We start from the raw sequence: 17,246 nt of genomic DNA on the forward strand, positions 1-17,246 counted from the left end.
CCTAGGTAACGCATTCCAGTATTTCACCACCCTCTTAGTGAAAAAGTTTTTCCTAATATCCAATCTAAACCTCCCCCACTGCAACTTGAGACCATTACTCCTCGTTCTGTCATCTGCTACCATTGAGAACAGTCTAGAGCCATCCTCTTTGGAACCCCCTTTCAGGTAGTTGAAAGCAGCTATCAAATCCCCCCTCATTCTTCTCTTCTGCAGGCTAAACAATCCCAGCTCCCTCAGCCTCTCCTCATAACTCATGTGTTCCAGTCCCCTAATCATTTTTGTTGCCCTTCGCTGGACTCTCTCCAATTTATCCACATCCTTCTTGAAGTGTGGGGCCCAAAACTGGACACAGTACTCCAGATGAGGCCTCACCAATGTCGAATAGAGGGGGACGATCACGTCCCTCGATCTGCTCGCTATGCCCCTACTTATACATCCCAAAATGCCATTGGCCTTCTTGGCAACAAGGGCACACTGCTGACTCATATCCAGCTTCTCGTCCACTGTCACCCCTAGGTCCTTTTCCGCAGAACTGCTGCCTAGCCATTCGGTCCCTAGTCTGTAGCTGTGCATTGGGTTCTTCCGTCCTAAGTGCAGGACCCTGCACTTATCCTTATTGAACCTCATCAGATTTCTTTTGGCCCAATCCTCCAATTTGTCTAGGTCCTTCTGTATCCTATCCCTCCCCTCCAGCGGATTCATTTTATAAATGAATTATAAAAAGTAGTGGAATCTGTGTGGAAGGGACAGCCAATTCTCTGTTATCCTTTTTGTTTTAATCACTGGTTTCTACCTTTGTGAATGTAGTTAGATTTTCCTCTGCCCAGGTTCTTTGAGGATTGCTATGGCAAAATGGTGAGTCTTGCAGCATGACCTGATGTACTTGTACTTTTCCTGACCTCCTTTGAGAGGATGTCCCAGAGCCTTGGACCTGCTGTGGGAAGGCCCTTCCTCCAGATCCCTAAAGTTCATGTCTGGGTTCTGTTGGTTGTAGTATGCAGGATGATCACAGCTTTGCTGGTGAGTCCCTGAAAGAGTGGCTGCTTGGTAGCCTGGTTTACCAAGTCCCTTTTTTATTGTAGAAATTGACCAGTTCTTTGGGCACTGAGTGCTGCATAAAAATATTTTAAAATGTTTGCTGTAAATGTAGCAATATTCAATATACTGAAGACTGTGCTTACATTGGAGGGAAAATTGTACAATGGATAACAAATCCTAGAGAAATGCTGTATTTTCCCTTTAGGCAATAAATGGACATGCCTAAGCCTTTTCTGTTGTGTCGAACCATTTTCTTCATTAAACAAAATAAAAATTATATAAAATGAACTCTAATCATTTGCTTAATTCCCACTGAAGTTAGTATTTAAAACTAAACACATGCTTAATGACCTTCCTGAATCAGGGCCAAAGTGAGCACAGATGGGAGGAAAAAAGAGACCGAATCTGACCCAGAACACCAGATCTGAACACTCCATTTCCTCCCTGCCCCCACATCTATGATGAAGTTTGGATTTGGAGCTAGATTCAGATATAAACTCCAGGCTCAAGCCTAATGTATACCATGCCTAGCTTTTGGAGGAATTCTTCTCTGGCTCTATGAACCGTAGAATGGCTGTCATTCTTCACATATGTAAATATGGTCCGGGGGTAAAATAGAAGATAAGTAGCATAGGAAGTTCCCCTTTAGAATTTATTTTGAGAATGCTAATGTTTCTTACTGTCAGTTGTAAAGAGAAATCAAATGAATGTCTTGATGAATGTTTTAACTGAACCACTCATTTGTCTCCTAATATATTTAACTGTAGGTTAGCTAAACTGCTTTCTCAGGTAGAATGGAGCCAAACTGGTATTAACTTCATTATAGATACAACATATTATCCCTGGATTATGAAAAGAGAGCTGACACCTCCTTTTCCTGAGGAGGGTGAAGAGGAATTAATTATGAGAAAGTTCTATGTTTCACTTGGCCAGGTAAAATCCGCACAACGTATAGGCAATGGCAGCAATTTTGTGCTGGAAGAAGCACACTGGGCTAAGACCCTTTGTACTAATTTAGTCTGTCTGTCTCCCTCTGGCATCTTTTACCATAAACATTTGGTGTTATATGTTATTATGACATTTTACAAACTTTCACTCACTTTTCAGTTAAGTTCACATTCAGGGTAAATTTGTAGGCCCATTTATCACAACTCTTTCAGTTTCCTCTAAGTGCAGGGGGAGCTCTGCTGTTCCCACTCCAGCCCCTGGCCTCTCTGGAGAGTCTCTTCCTTCAGATTTCTGCCTAGCCCTGAATTCTGGGCTCCAACTTATTCTCCCTTTGGATAGAATATCCACAAGCAGCCCTCCTTCCATACAGCTGTGTTTCACTCCTGGCTGGCTTCCCAGCTTCCAGATTCACACCACTGTGGCCTCTCTGGAGAGACCTCTCCCCATGTGTCCTCCTGGCCCTGGTTTCAAACGCCTCCCCTTAGTTCAGGGGCCATGCTTTAATCCTGGCAGGTTTCCCTCCATATTTCTACATCCATTGTAAACCACCATGATAACAAAACCTACGTGGTGAGAGAGCACAGAATAACTACAGACAATATGGTCTCTGTTCTGAGAAGCCCTGCAACAAATAGATCAAACAGAATTATTGTATAAGCTATGTTGAACTTGTTTAATGTTGCTTTTCATAGGCTACAGTTACTCAGACAAAGGATTGGTTTACACTAGCCAAAAAAAGTCAGCAAACAACAACTACAGATACAGTTACTCATCCTTTAGTTTCCACTCAAATTCAAGGCACACGGTATTGGTCTACAGGCCCTCAGAGAACTGTTGCATACAACCACAGTGTCAGTCCAGGTAAGTAGTAATAGTGCAGCTATGCTACTTAGATAACAAATATGACAAGATTGAAATCAAAGCTATTCTGGAGTTAGAGTAATGCTGCTATATCTGCTTGTCATTGTTCTGTGGCCTACAACACAATACCTAGGAACTTGGATGGGGAAGAGAATAGGTGTATTTCTTCTTCACTCCACAACATTAAATGCTGCTTACTATAAATGGCCCATAATCTCTCATCTGCTATGCAGAGCAGAGGGAAGCAAAATGGATCAGAAAAGTCCAAACACATGGGGAAGTGTCGGAACTATGTCTCTCCCCAGTCCTGTGAGAACACAGAAACTGCTGCATTTGAGAATTGCCTCATCAGGGCCATGTGGATCCAAAGCGTGGATGGGGTGGTATGGTAACTCCTCAGGACATTATTGCTCTGGAAACCTACCTTTGTAAAATATGCTGACTCATTCATTAATCATTAATGTACACAGGTTGCACTAATATGTAAGTCATGACTTAATCATTAGTTTATGCAGAGCTGCAAGCAGTCAGGTCAAGACTGTACAGCACTTGCAGGATCTGTATTGCATGGGGCTGGGACTGGGATAGGAATGGGAACCAGCAGGAGGTCCACTTTGCTGTTATATTTTTCTGCTCAGAGTATAATGGCTTCAAATGTTGGGTGAGCCACAAAGTGTTTTAGCATAATCTAAATTTGAAAGAACTTTTAACCACAACACTTCAGTGAGTCCCTAAGCAGTGCACCCCCGTATTCCACCACATTCACTTCCTCCTTAGTGTGGGTTGCTAGTAGCCATGTGGACAGTCTTTCTCCTTGCCCCTCCCCTCAGTTGCCTAGTAATCAGTGAGTTTTCACCCTATAGATCTATTAGCTCTCCTGCCTGAGAGCTTTGTCTTCTAGTGTGGAGCTCTGTTTTTCATCTGCATCTGGCTATTACTTTGTCATGCAAAATCTGCTGCTCCTTCAATCTAAAAGGCATTCTGCATGCACAGTACTTCCCTTCCTTAACCTCCACAGACTGGGGCAGAGTCAGAGAATTGGCACAGGTGAGGTTTGGTTGCAAAATAGTTATCTCATGGGAACATCCTTGGAATATGCGGTGCAGGACATGGTCAGATAGCAGTGTCAGCCAACAAGGATGAGGGCAGTCTAGCCTAGTGGCCAGAGTCAGAGCTGTAGTCAGTCATTGGGAGCCAAAGCCAAGGGTAAAACTGGAAGGCAAAAACTTGGTACCAGAGCCAAGGGTCAAGCTGGAGTCCATAGTCAGGAGCCAGAGCTGAGGGTCAAACGAGAGGGCAGGAACTGCAAGCAGGATGACAGGCAAGGACGGGTTCAAAGCAGGAGCAGGCACAGCGATGAGCATGAGCATTGAAAAGCAAGTGAGCTGCTGCTGGCTTAAGAGCCAATCTGCCGGTATCTGCGGGCAATCAGTTGCTTGGCTAATCAGACAGCTTGCTGCAGACCAACTGTACTGATGAGGCTGCCTAGAGACTAGCTCTCCTGGAGACCGGGATTCCTGGCACACACCTCTGCTTGGAATTTATGCCACTGGGGGATCAGGGCCATGGGTTAGCTTGATGTTTTTTGCCACTTGTGATATTTTTAATTTGTTATGTGATAAAATAATATTTAAATTATTCCTTCATCAATGTAGATTAAGAATTAGAGTAAATTAGATTAGATTCAGTATTATGAAAATTAGTGGATTTTTAAAATTTAAAAATATTTTTAAAAAGTGGAATAGTGTGAGTATGGAACATAGGAATTTCTATACTAGTTCTGACCAGTGATCCATTCCGTTCAGTATTCTGCCCGTGACATTGCCCACCACTACATAATTCACAGGAAGTAACAAGAAATACTATAATGGAAAATTATGGAATAACTTGCCCATCCTAAACTCTGATTAGTAATGGATGTCTTATGCACTGAAACATGGACATTTATATCTCTTGTTGTGCTGAATGGTTACAGGAATACGGATGGGATTCGGTTAACTCTCAAATTTAAAAAAACAAATTGAAACCAAGATGCTGTATAGCCATGGTAAAATTATGACTGTTTCTTCTTGCTTTTCATTTAGATTCCATTCCTTTTCAAGGCACATGTAATTTTTCTGCTCAGTCTTACACAGCTGATTTATACAACAGTAGCAGCAGTAATCTAGGTAAGCGATATTTATAGATAAATGGTCACTTGTGCCAACTACCACCTGGACTGGAAAAGTCCTATTGCCCAGAAGCCTGGGATATGCAGAAGGAATCTGGGCAAGTAAAAGTGTCAGGTTTCCTGCTCAGCAGATAAGAACAGGGGAGGCTGGAGGCCAGTTTAATAACATGAGACACATCTACACTGAGCTGTCAATCAAAGGGAGGATGGCTAAAGGGGATGAGTGGGAGTGGAGCAAAAAGAAATGAGTTGCCTCAATGGTACGGGGAGAGAGGGGGGAGCTGGTTATTTATCTAAACACATTATTAATGAAACATTTGTAAACGGAACTGATTCCTTTTTGGGTTAAAGATTTCATCTGTAGGAACTCAAATGTGAAATTGCAGAACTACTAACTGTGGTTTGTAACCTATCATTTAAATAAGCTTCTGTACCAGATGAATGGAGGATAGTTAATATGACACCAATTTTTAAAAAGGGCTCCAGAGGTGATCCTGGCAATTACAGGCTGATAAGCCTGACTTCAGTTCCGGGCAAACTTGTTGAAACTATAGTAAAGAACAGAATTGTCACACATATCGATGAATATAATTTGTTGGGGAAGAGTCAATATGGTTTCTGTAAAGGAAAATCATGCCTCACCAATCTACTATAATTCTTTGAGGGGGTCAATAAGCATGTGGACAAGGGGGACCCAGTGGATATAGAGTACTTAGATTTTTCAGAAAGCCTTTGACAAGGTCCCTTACCAAAGGCTCTTAGGCAAAGTGAGCTGTCAAGGGATAAGAGGGAAGGTCCTCTCATGGATCAGTAACTGGTTAAAAGATAGGAAACAAAGAGCAGAAATAAATGGTCAGTTTTCAGAATGGAGAGAGGTAAATAGTGGTGTCCCCAGGGGTCTGTACTGGGACCAGTTCTTTTCAACCTATTCATAAATGATCTGGAAAAAGGGGTAAACAGTGAGGTAGCAAAATTTGCAGATGATACAAAACTACTTAAGATAATGAAGTTCAAAGCAGACTGCGAAGAGCTACAAAGAGATCTCACAAAACTGCGTGACTGGGCAACAAAATGGCAGATGAAATTCAATGTTGATTAATGCAAACTAATACACATTAGAAAACATAATCCCAACTGTACATATATTAGCTGTTCCCACTCAAGAAAGAGATCTTGGAGTCATTGTGGATAGTTCTCTGAAAACATCTACTCAATGTGCAGCGGCAGTCAAAAAAGCGAACAGAATGTTGGGAATCATTAAGAAGGGAAAAATAATAAGACTGAAAATATCATATTGCCGCTATATAAATCCATGGTTTGCCCACATCTTGAATACTGCATGCAGATGGGGTCATCCCATCTCAAAAAAGATATATTGGAATTGGAAAACGTTCAGAAAAGGGCAACAAAAATTATTAAGGGCATGGATCAGCTTCCATATGAGGAAAGATTACTAAGACTGGAACTTTTCAACTTGGAAAAGAGATGACTAAGAGGAGATATTATAGAGGTCTATAAAATCATGACGGGGGTGGAGAAAGTAAATAAGGAAATGTTGTTTATTCCTTCTCATAACACAAGAACTGGGGTCACCAAATGAAATTAATAGGCAGCAGATTTAAAACAAAGGAAGTATATATTCTCACAAAGCACAGTCAACCTGTGGAACCCTTTGCCAGAAGATGTTGTGAAGGCCAAGACTATAACAGGGTTAAAAAAAGAATTAGATAAATTCATGGAGGATAATTTATCTATGGCTATTAGCCAGGATGGGCAGGGATGGTGTCCCTAGCGTCTGTTTGCCAGAAGCTGGGAATGGGCGACAGGGGACAGATCACTTGATGATTACCCATTGTGTTCATTCCCTCTGGGGCACGTGACATTGGCCACTGTCAGAGGACAGGATACTGGCTGGATGGACCTTTGGTCTGACCCAGTGTGGCCAATCTTATGATCACAGGGTCCTAGGATTCAAGGTCCCAGACATGTTCATTTGTATATTTACTCTTTCCATACATAAAAAGATGTTATTCCATTGACAGGTGCCTGTCCAATGCTTTGAGCACCCTGACAACAATTAAAATCAATAAGCTCTTGCCATTTTCCAATATGACAAGTAATACACTTTCCATTCCGTCATAGGTAGATAAACAGCTACCATTTATTATTCCCTGTTGCTCCTAAATAAAAAACGCCTCCCACCTCAAACCACCACCTGGCCACATGCATGGGAGAAAAGATGGGCCTAGCAGTATGACCAGACATTTAACAGGTGTTCTGGGGGTAGAGGTGCCTATGGGTTGGGATGCCAGTTGGTGGGGTGCTGCCTGCTGGCAAGGTTGGTTGCCTTGGGGTGTGCTGGGGTCAGATGGTTGAGAATGCATGGATCTAGTGGAACAAGGTGGGGAGTGAGTTTCATAGACTCAAGGGGCTCTCACAGAGAACATTATGGCAGAAGACCCCTCCTGTTTATAGCAAGGTAGCTGCAGCTCAAGCTCATCTGCTGATCCCAACTGTGGCAATATGGCACTTTCCATTGCTGTCAACAATAAAATGCAAATATGTTCCAATTTTTGTAACTTGAAAACTTGTTTCTGTCGGCCAGGAGAACAGTTCTGAATCTGACAGAGTTTTCAATGATCTCTTTTGATATAATGCAGGAGTGGATTCCCTGGCTATGGAATACAGTCAAAGGAGTCTCCCCCTCCTACAGAGGACAGGAACTTCAAAAACTAGCAATGTTAGTGGGAGATCCAAAAGTACAGAGCTTTACACTTCTGTATCCATTGCTGACACTCCTTCCCATACTATGTTAAGAGTATATCTAGACCAGAAATGGGAGAATGGTGCTGAGGAGAAAGAAAATCTGGAATTCGATGGTAGACCGGAAATGCCAGCTTTTCAAACATTAGAAGAGTTTACATCAGCTTATATTCAGTATATAGTGAGTGAATCAATCTCAAAACTGATGGGACAACCGGCTGCTAAGAGCAAGACTGATATGAACGTCAGTAAACTGTCCAATGTATTTATACATGAGTTATCAAATAATCAACTTTCTGCTACTGCTGCAGAGCCACTTACTTCCCAAAGTGTCTCTCCATCCAACAAGTTAGACTCCAAAGCACATTGCATAAAACAGGAGACTGAAGAAGTGAGTTCAAGTTCAAGGTCTGAAAGTGATGTCACAGACAGTCGGGCTGCTTGGTGTACCAGTTACAGAGCTTATGATATTGGCAACAGAAATGAATTTGAAAGATTCAAGAAGTTCATAAAAGGAACTTTGGGTGAAAGGTACTGGTGGCTCTGGATGGACATTGAAAGATTAAAGGTCCTTAAGGACACTAGAAGGCAGCAAAGGTATTTGCCATTGTTTTTAATGCTTATAAAGAAGGCTAGATAAATGTTGTCTATGAGCATTTAGAATGACCCATGCATAATGGATATGAGTGAATAATGCAAACACAATGGTTCTAATTCTGATTATTTCACTAATACAAGGGTAATTCATGAATAACCACTGAAGTTGGCTGAGTTATATGTTTGCAAAACTAGTGTGAGGTCAGAATCAGGGTGAAAATTAAGGCTTTATACAAAAGGGTTTTTTATAAAACTGAATATGAATAAATGTCTTAATGAAAACAGAATGAAAGATACTCTATAAATGTAATATTTTAAAGTCACAAGCAGGGCATACAGTATGACACACTTCCCAAACAATGACAGGTTTCAGAGTAACAGCTGTGTTAGTCTGTATTTGCAAAAAGAAAAGGAGGACTTGTGGCACCTTAGAGACTAACCAATTTATTTGAGCATAAGCTTTCGTGAGCTACAGCTCGCTTCATCGGGTGCATCTCTAAGGTGCCACAAGTACTCCTTTCCTTTTCCCTAACAATAAGTTTCAGAGTAGCAGCAGTGTTAGTCTGTATCCGCAAAAAGAAAAGGAGGACTTGTGGCACCTTGGAGACTAACAAATTTATTTGAGCATAAGCTTTCATCCTATGAAGTGAGCTGTAGCTCACGAAAGCTCATGCTCAAATAAATTTGTTAGTCTCTAAGGTGCCACAAGTCCTCCTTTTCTTTTTCCCTATCAATATGCTTTATTAGATTTAGGTCACCTGTCCTAAGCCAGTAGGAACATTTATTCTGTACAAAACTTGGCTTTATTTGGTAATAGAAATGTTTTGGATTCTGCTATTTAGAAATGTTTGAAAATGTATTTCCAAAATGACAGCTGTTTGCTCAGTGGGATGAATCATGCCTATTATGACTGAATGTTAATATCAGTGGTTATAGCTTATTTAGGAAAGACTGAGTGGGCAAAAGGGAAAGGGGAGTGGCACTTTATGTAAAAAATGGTTGTACATATTTCCAAGTCACTGATAACTTGAAAAAACATTATCTTGAATGCTTATAGATTAGTGTCCTAACTGATAAAACACAAGATGTGGTATTAGTTGGTATTTACTAAAGATCACCAAATCTTACTAGGGAACTGGACGATCAGCTCATAAAGTTTAAGGTCAGAAGGGACCATCGTGATCATCTAGTCCAGGGGTGGGCAAACTTTTTGGCCCAAAGGTCACATCTGGGTGGGGAAATTGTATGCAGGGCCATGAATGAAGGGCTAGGGCAGGGGTCTGGGAGAGAATGCGGGGTGTGGGAGGGGGTGAGGTGTGCAGAAAGGGCCTCAGGGTAGGGGGTTGGAGGGCAGGAGGGGTGCAGGAGGGGGCTCAGAGCAGGGGTTCAGGAGGAGAGTGGGGTGCAGCAGGGGGCTCAGGGCAGGGAGTTGGGATACAGGAGGGGGTGCGGTGTGCAGGAGGGGGCTTAGGGCAGGGGGTTGGGGTGCAGGAGGGGTGTGGCAGGGGGCTCAATGCAGGGGGCTACGGGGCTCAGGGCAGGGGGTTGGGGTGTAGGAGGGGGCTCAGGGCAGGGGCTTGGGGTGCAGGAGGGGTGCAGGGCATAGCAGGGGGCTCAGGGAAGGGGGTTGGGAGCTCAGGGCAGGGGGTTGGGGTGCAGGGACATGGTGCCAGCAGCTTCTGGGAGCGGCATGGGGCCAGGGCAGACAGGGAGTCTGCCTTAGCCCCGCCACGCCACGCCGTGCCATGGGGCTGGCAATCCCGTGGGCCAGTTAAAAGCCCTGATAGGACGGATCCGGCCCGCAGGCCATAGTTTGCCCTCCCCTGATCTAGTCTCACCTCCTGCACATTGAAGGCCACAGAACCTCACCCACTCCAGAAATAGACCCCTAAACTCTGGCTGCGTTACTGAAGTCCTCAAATCATGGTTTAAAGACTTCAAATTACAGAGAATTCACCATTTATGCTAGTTTAAACCTGTAAGTGACCCATGCCCTATCCTGCAGAGGAAGGCAAAAAATCCCCAGGGCCTCAGCCAGTCTGACCTGTGGGAAAATTCCTTCCCACCCCAAAGATGGTGATCAGTTAGATGCTGAGCATGTGGGCAAGACCCACCAGGCAGATACTTGGGAAAGAATTCTCTGTAGTAACTCAAAGCCCTCCCCTTTCCTATTATTTTTCCCCCTTGCTTGGGATGCAGGCTTCAGATACTTTTTGCAACTTTGACTTAAAGTAATTCCAAGCCTCCTCCACATTCAGATCCTTGAGTTATTCAGGCCAGTCCACTTCCTGAACTAACTCCGTTAATTTATTAAAGTTAGCTCTTTTGAAATTAAGGACCTTTGTTGCAGATCTATTTTTGTTTATTGTTCCATTTAGTTTAAACTGAATTAACTCATGATCACTCAAATCAAGGTTGTCCTCACTAGTTCTTCTAGGAGGTCCTCACTACTCACCAATGCCAACTCTAAAATGGCATCACCTCTTGTAGTTTCAGCAATTTTTTGGTGAAGAAATCTGTCAGCTATTATACCCAGGAAAATCTGGGCCCTACCGTTATTAGTAGCACTTGTCCTCCAATCTACATGTGGGAAGTTAAAGTCTCCCATAATCAGACAATTCCCAGTAGAGTTTATTTCATTAAAAAAGGAAGTCCATATCCAAATTGGATCCTAGTGGTCTGTAGCAGACCACAAGCATATATTAGGGGAACCTCTAGTAGCTTTCTTCCTCAAAGTGATTTTGGCCCAAACAGACTGTCTTATCCATTCCATCACTTCTAATTTCTTTACAGTCTACCTCATCATTAATATACAATGCTACTCCAACACCTTTGCCTTTATTTCTGTATTTCCTGAACAGCACAGACCCTTCAATACCCGTACTCCAGTCGTGACGACTATTCCGCCAGGTTTCTGTTACCCCTATAATATCTGGTTTCACTTCCTGCACCAGTAACTCTAGTTCCTCCATTTTGTTACCCAGACTCCTTGCATTGGTGTACAGACGTCTTAACTATTGCAGCTTGGCTTCGCCCACATTCCTTGCCCAATTGGGTACAGTCATTTTACTGCCAATATCACCTACCTGACTGGTATCAGCACTATCCTTCCTCTTAATGCCCATTCTCCTACCCACTGCTGTTCCTTTCTCCATTGCTATATCCTTTCTTACTTGATTTTCCTCCCGCTCAAACTTAAAATCAGTCATGGAAATTACATGAGCATCTCCCAGTGGTCTCCCCTGAGTTTCTAGTTTAAAGTTCTTGTAATGAGTTGTGTCAACTTCCATCCGTGAAGTCTGTTTTCCTCCCTACTCAGGATGAGTCCATCCCATGAGAACTGTCCTTTGTCCATGAATGCCTCCCAGTGGTCAAACATCCTAAAGCCCTCCTTCTAGCATCACTGTCTGAGCCATCTATTGATCATCATAATCTAGTCTCACCTTCATTCTCCTCCTCTAGGGACAGGCAAAATCCCACTGAAGATCATCTGAGCCTCCATTTCCTTAAGTGTCTTCCCCAGCCTGGCATAGTCTCCATGGATATGTTCCAGCAAGAATCTAGCTGTGTCATTTGTTCCCACATGAAGGATAATCAGCAGATTCTTTCCTGCTCACATTAGGATCCTCTTCAGCCTCAGGTCCACATCCCAAATCTTAGCTCCCGGCAGGCAGCACACCCTTCTGTTCTAGGAATCCGCTCTGGTGACAGACCTGTCTGTTCTTCTTAGTAGGAGTCACCAGTCATGTAAACCTGCCTTTTCCTGGTGACGGTGTGTCTCATTCATCACCGTCTGCCTGTTCTCAGCCGTCTGCCTGTTCTTTTTGGCTGCAAGTCTTTTTGTCTTTTATTCTCCCTTGCAATCTTCTGCAAGTCATCCTGTATCCTCCTGGGGCTCTGAACTCTGGGTATCTCCATTGACTCGTCCCCTCTTCTTATAAGACTATCCACACTTCTGTTCTTCCTTTCCCTCCCCCCTTCAGTTACTGCCAGCCATGCCCTGCTTCATTTTTCCAACTCAGCAAACCTGTCCCTAAACTCTATTTGTGAGGTCCCACCCACCACTCACATGAGGGGAAGGAGGTGGAGAGGAGCGGGCACTTACCAGCAAAAACAAAAGTCAGGGCCTGTGCTGCTCAGTACCTTTTGAACAGGACTGGAGCCTAGAAAGTCTGCCATTTCATCAAAGGAAAATGATCATGCATCAACCTTGTTATCACAAATGGAGTTTCCCACACACTTTAATCCAAAAACACTGGTTAAGATAAAACAATAAGATAGATTTATTAACTACAGGAAGATGGATTTTAAGGGATTACAAGTGGTGATGCATTAAATCAAGATTGGTTATAAAAAGAAAATAAAAGAATAAAACACAAGCTAATACCTAATTTAACAAGCTATGTGAATTTAAAAACAAAGGGGTTTTGTCTCACCGTATACAACAGTCTGTATTGGCTGAAAAGCCTTCCAGCCGAGGCCCCTCTCCCAGTTTAAAGATGTTTCCTTTTTGTCTTTCAAGCATTGTAGCTGCTGGGAGTAGAGATGGGAAGAGAAAGGGGTGACGTGGAGGCCACTGTCTCTCATTCTTATACCACTCTCCCCTCTTTGAGGATTACCCCCAGCTGGGGTGAAGGTGAAAAACAGTCTTTTGTGGACTTGAGGTTTGAACCAGCCCTGTGATGAAATATAAATTTCTTATTCATACCTTCCCCCTGCCGGAGAATGGCTCTGTAAGCTGGTGATAGCTCTTTAGCACCTGGCTGGGGTGTTGGTCTGTCCTTTGTTCCTGTGGTACTGGTTTGGGCCTACTTTTCCTAAACTTGGAGTATGTTACAGCAATGTTATATAGTCGAAACTTATGTATATCGACATTGAATGTAAAGTTATATTTTACCAGGTCAATTATATTCAGCAGGTTATGAGTTTTCAAATTATACCCCACAAGGCATACTTGTACAAAATTTATCACAGTCTTGTAAAAGTGGTGACTATAATAGTATAGACTCTCACAAAACAAAGAGGTTATGTTACCTCTGTATTGGGCCCTGGTGTGACCACCCCTGGAATAGTGTCCAGTTTGGTGTCAATAATTCAAGAAGGAGGTTGATAAATTGGAAAGGATTCAGAGGAGAGCCAGGAAAATGAGTAAAGGATTAGAAAACATGCCTTTTATTGTTACACTTGAGGAGTTCAGTTTATTTAGTTTAACAAAGAGAAGGTTAAGGGGTGACTTGATTATGGCAGCATGCAGAACACAGGTACTACAAGTGTGGCTACATGCCACAGTGAAAGGCAAGCTGCATCCATACTTGTCACTGTGGTGTGTAGCTACACATCCTGGAGAAAGGCTTTGGCATCAGGGAGCTGCCAGAACCTTTCGCTGGTGCTGGGGAAAGGCTCCAGCAGTGAGTAGGCAGCAGGACACTCCACTGGTAAAAATAGCACTATAGACACGGGAGGCTCTGCTTGGCAGGGCTGGCTCTAGGATTTTTGCCACTCCAAGCAAAAAATTTTTTGGCCGCCCCAGCTTTTTTTTCGTGTCCTACCCCCGGTTCTGCCCCAACTCTGCCCCGCCCCAACCCCTTCCCCAAATCTCTGGCCCCGCCTCCTCCCCCCCATTGCTTCCTGCGGCTCCCCCCCACAACCCCCTGCCTTATCTCACCTCCGCTCTGCCTGCTCCCTGAACATGCTGCCGCTCCGCTTCTGCCCCCTCCCTCTCAGGCGAGGGAGAGGCAGTGCGTTCAGGGGAGCAGGCGGAGTGGAGGTGAGCGAGGTTTGGGGGGAGCGCAGGAAGTAACGGGGGGGGTAGAGGAACCGCTCCATGCCCCAGCTCACCTCAGCTCCACCAGCGCTGCCTCCCCCGAGCGCAGCGCCGCTCGGCGTCTCCTCCCGCCCTCCCAGGCTTGCTGCGCAGGAGGGGAGAGGAGCGGAGCGGCGGTGACGAGCTCAGGAGAGCAGGCGGAGGTGGAGCAGAGGCGAGCTGGGGCGGCATGGCCGGCGCCGGAACGCCGCCCCTAGAAATGTGCTGCCCCAAGCACCTGCTTGTTTTGCTGGTGCCTAGAGCCGGCCCTGCTGCTTGGGCATGTGGAGAGACGTGTAGGGTATATACCCTGGGGGTTCAGACATGTAGGGCACTCTTCTCTACTCTGCTTTTCTAAGCTCTGGCTCACTGTCTACACTGCTATTTATACCCATGCAGAGGTGCTGGAACTAGGGGTGCTGGGGGTGCAGTAGCACCTCCTGGCTTGAAGTGGTTTCCGTCATATATAGGGTTTACAGTTTGGTTCAACGGCTCTCAGTACCCCACTATAAAAATTGTTCCAGCACCTATGTACCCATGCTAGCTGGGTGTGCAGTGCCTGTACTTACATACTACATAGATGTACCTTATACGTACCTACATGGGGAAACAAATATTTGATAATGGGCTCTTCAATCTAGCAGAGAAAGGTATAATGTGGTCCAGTGGGTGGAAGTTGAAGCTAGACAAATTCAGATTGGAAATAAGGTTTAAATTTTCAACAGTGATGGTAATTAACCATTGGAAAAATTTAACAGGGGTTGTGGTAGATTCTCCAATATTGACAATTTTTAAATCATTTTGGGGAAGTTTTATGGCCTGTGCTATACAGGAGATCAGACTAGATTATCACACTGGTCCCTTCTGCCCTTGGAATCTAGTAATTTATGTGCAGGGTCTAATATATGTATATATTTTCTTTGACTCAAGACAGCTTGATAAAATGAAAAAACTCTATCTCGTGAGCAGTGGAGATTATTTTCTCAACTCAGAAGTCTTATTCAAACTGGACCTGCTACTTGGAGACCAGTGGAATACAAGACACTTAAAATGGATTCAGCCTGAAGTAGTGAAACCTTTACTTCTTTACTGGTAGGGATAACCGAAGATGAACTCTGAAGCCATTGTTTTTGTAGTGTTTATTTCCTTTTACTTTGACCCCAATCTGCTAAAGTTGTGAGGGAAATTCTGACCTCATTTACTCTAGTACAACCCCATGGAGCTAGTGTTAGCATAAGGGATAGCAGATCCTGGCTCTGTGAATTTTTGTTTGAGAGATCTGAGACTCAAGGTCAAACTCTATATTAAACTACATCCTGTACAGCCCATCTAAAGTCGCTGGTGTTGCACATGATATAAATCTATGCAGAGTTTGGCCCTGACAATTTACTGTTAGACCTCTGTTATACAGAATATTAATAGCTGCCTTGCTGTAACTTTGAAAGCCTGCTTACTGCACTGCTGCTAAAAGTTTAAATGTGGATAATTATATTTGCTTGTATTGTAAAGCACTTTGAGATCTGAGCATTAAAAGTGTTATACAGAGCTGAATACTATTATTTATTTAGCTTTGATTTACAAAGGCTGTTCTCTCAAGGACTTCACAGTAAATCATCTGTCTTCATATTAATTGTTCTCCTTCTGCTGTAGTAGATTATGCAGATTCTAACCTAGTTTGCAAAGCATAATCAGCCATATTCTTTTTCATTTCCTCCTCACCCCCCACCCCCACCCCCAAAGTGAAAATCTGCATTCATGAACTAAGGCTACCAAATTACTTCATGCTACCACAGTGCCTCATGGGAGCTGTAGTTTGGGTGTCTCATGGCTCCATTCTCTTTTATAGACTAGACATAGATTGTTAGATTGAATGTAAATTGCAGTCTCGTGAACAAAAGCAGCTGTATTATACTTTGCCATTTAGAACCCTAACATAATTTAGGCAATAGGTGACTTTTATATTTAGAGTAGTGTAAGAGGTAAATTTATCTTTTATGTTGTCTGATCTTTAACTCTGGTTATTAATAGCACCATACATTGATGTAGTAAATGTCACATTAGTCCAATAGTTTGTGTTTTGAATAAATTCTGCTTGTATGTATTCCCCCCCTGCAGGGGTCCCAGATTTTGTGTCACTCATACAGCTGCAATACGAACTGCCAGTGCAAAGTTGAAACAGTGGCACACCTCTCAGGAGAGACCAAGGACAGATATTGATCCTTACCCACAAATGGTGACATTGTTGCCACTGCGAGCTAAATCTTGTATTCCAAGGTTAGCACCTTCCCACCCTCAGGTAGGCATGATAAGGACCCTCAGAAGTTAACGGCAAAAGTTCTATTGAATTAAAAGGGACATGGATTTCGTCCTCATTCCTTGAGTCAATTTAGAGTCAGATCTAGTTAATCTAAGCTTGTCTCATCCAAAATCTATGTGTAAAATGCAGTAGAATGCTACTGTGTTTTGTACAGTAGCTCCCATTCAAACTGCAGGTCAATTTCTGTTCACAGTTACACCCTGACAACTCCATTGATGTCAGTGGGCCACAAGGATATACCTGAGAGCAGATTTTAGCTGAAAATTTCAAATTTCATTGAGTTACATAAGAGCTAGAAGGCAAGATTCTGCTCTCTAGTATCCTGGTGTAAATCTGGAGTAATTCCACTGGTTTCAATTAAGTTACTTTGGATACATACTTACTAGCGTAACGGAGAGCAGAATCTGGCTCACTGTCTCTCAGATCATAATTGTTTAGTCAGAACAGCCATCTGTGACATTTTTTCTAGAGATGGTCTCAGGCTACAAAACTCAGATCTAGATATGGATTTTTAATATACTAGAATTTGTACATTGCGAGATCAGGGTTCTTGACTCAGCTCATCACAAAGGGCCTGAATATGAGAGGTCACTTCAATGGAATTTGCACGTACTCAGCAACACTCAGGATCAGGTCTCAAGATAGGAGCTATTTACAAATTGTGAATCCAGATCACAGTTCAGATTTCAAATACTCCCAAGGATAAAGGATGCTCTGATTCAGGGGTGAGTTCAAACCCATTTCTAATA

The 17,246-nt window shown here is 43.3% G+C and overlaps 1 protein-coding gene across 1 annotated transcript in view; it reads left to right on the forward strand.

Moving 5' to 3' along the window:
- Positions 1-17,246, forward strand: part of RGS22 (regulator of G protein signaling 22) — a 90,486-nt gene that overhangs the window by 19,724 nt on the left and 53,516 nt on the right. The window contains exons 4-9 of the mRNA XM_073330455.2: positions 1,806-1,971; positions 2,679-2,847; positions 4,932-5,015; positions 7,678-8,377; positions 15,111-15,272; positions 16,296-16,476. Coding sequence (XP_073186556.1) covers positions 1,806-1,971; positions 2,679-2,847; positions 4,932-5,015; positions 7,678-8,377; positions 15,111-15,272; positions 16,296-16,476 — 1,462 coding nt within the window. The remainder of the gene's footprint in view (positions 1-1,805; positions 1,972-2,678; positions 2,848-4,931; positions 5,016-7,677; positions 8,378-15,110; positions 15,273-16,295; positions 16,477-17,246) is intronic.

Source organism: Lepidochelys kempii, chromosome 2 (assembly GCF_965140285.1).
Source record: "Lepidochelys kempii isolate rLepKem1 chromosome 2, rLepKem1.hap1, whole genome shotgun sequence".
Lineage (NCBI taxonomy): Eukaryota > Metazoa > Chordata > Testudines > Cheloniidae > Lepidochelys > Lepidochelys kempii.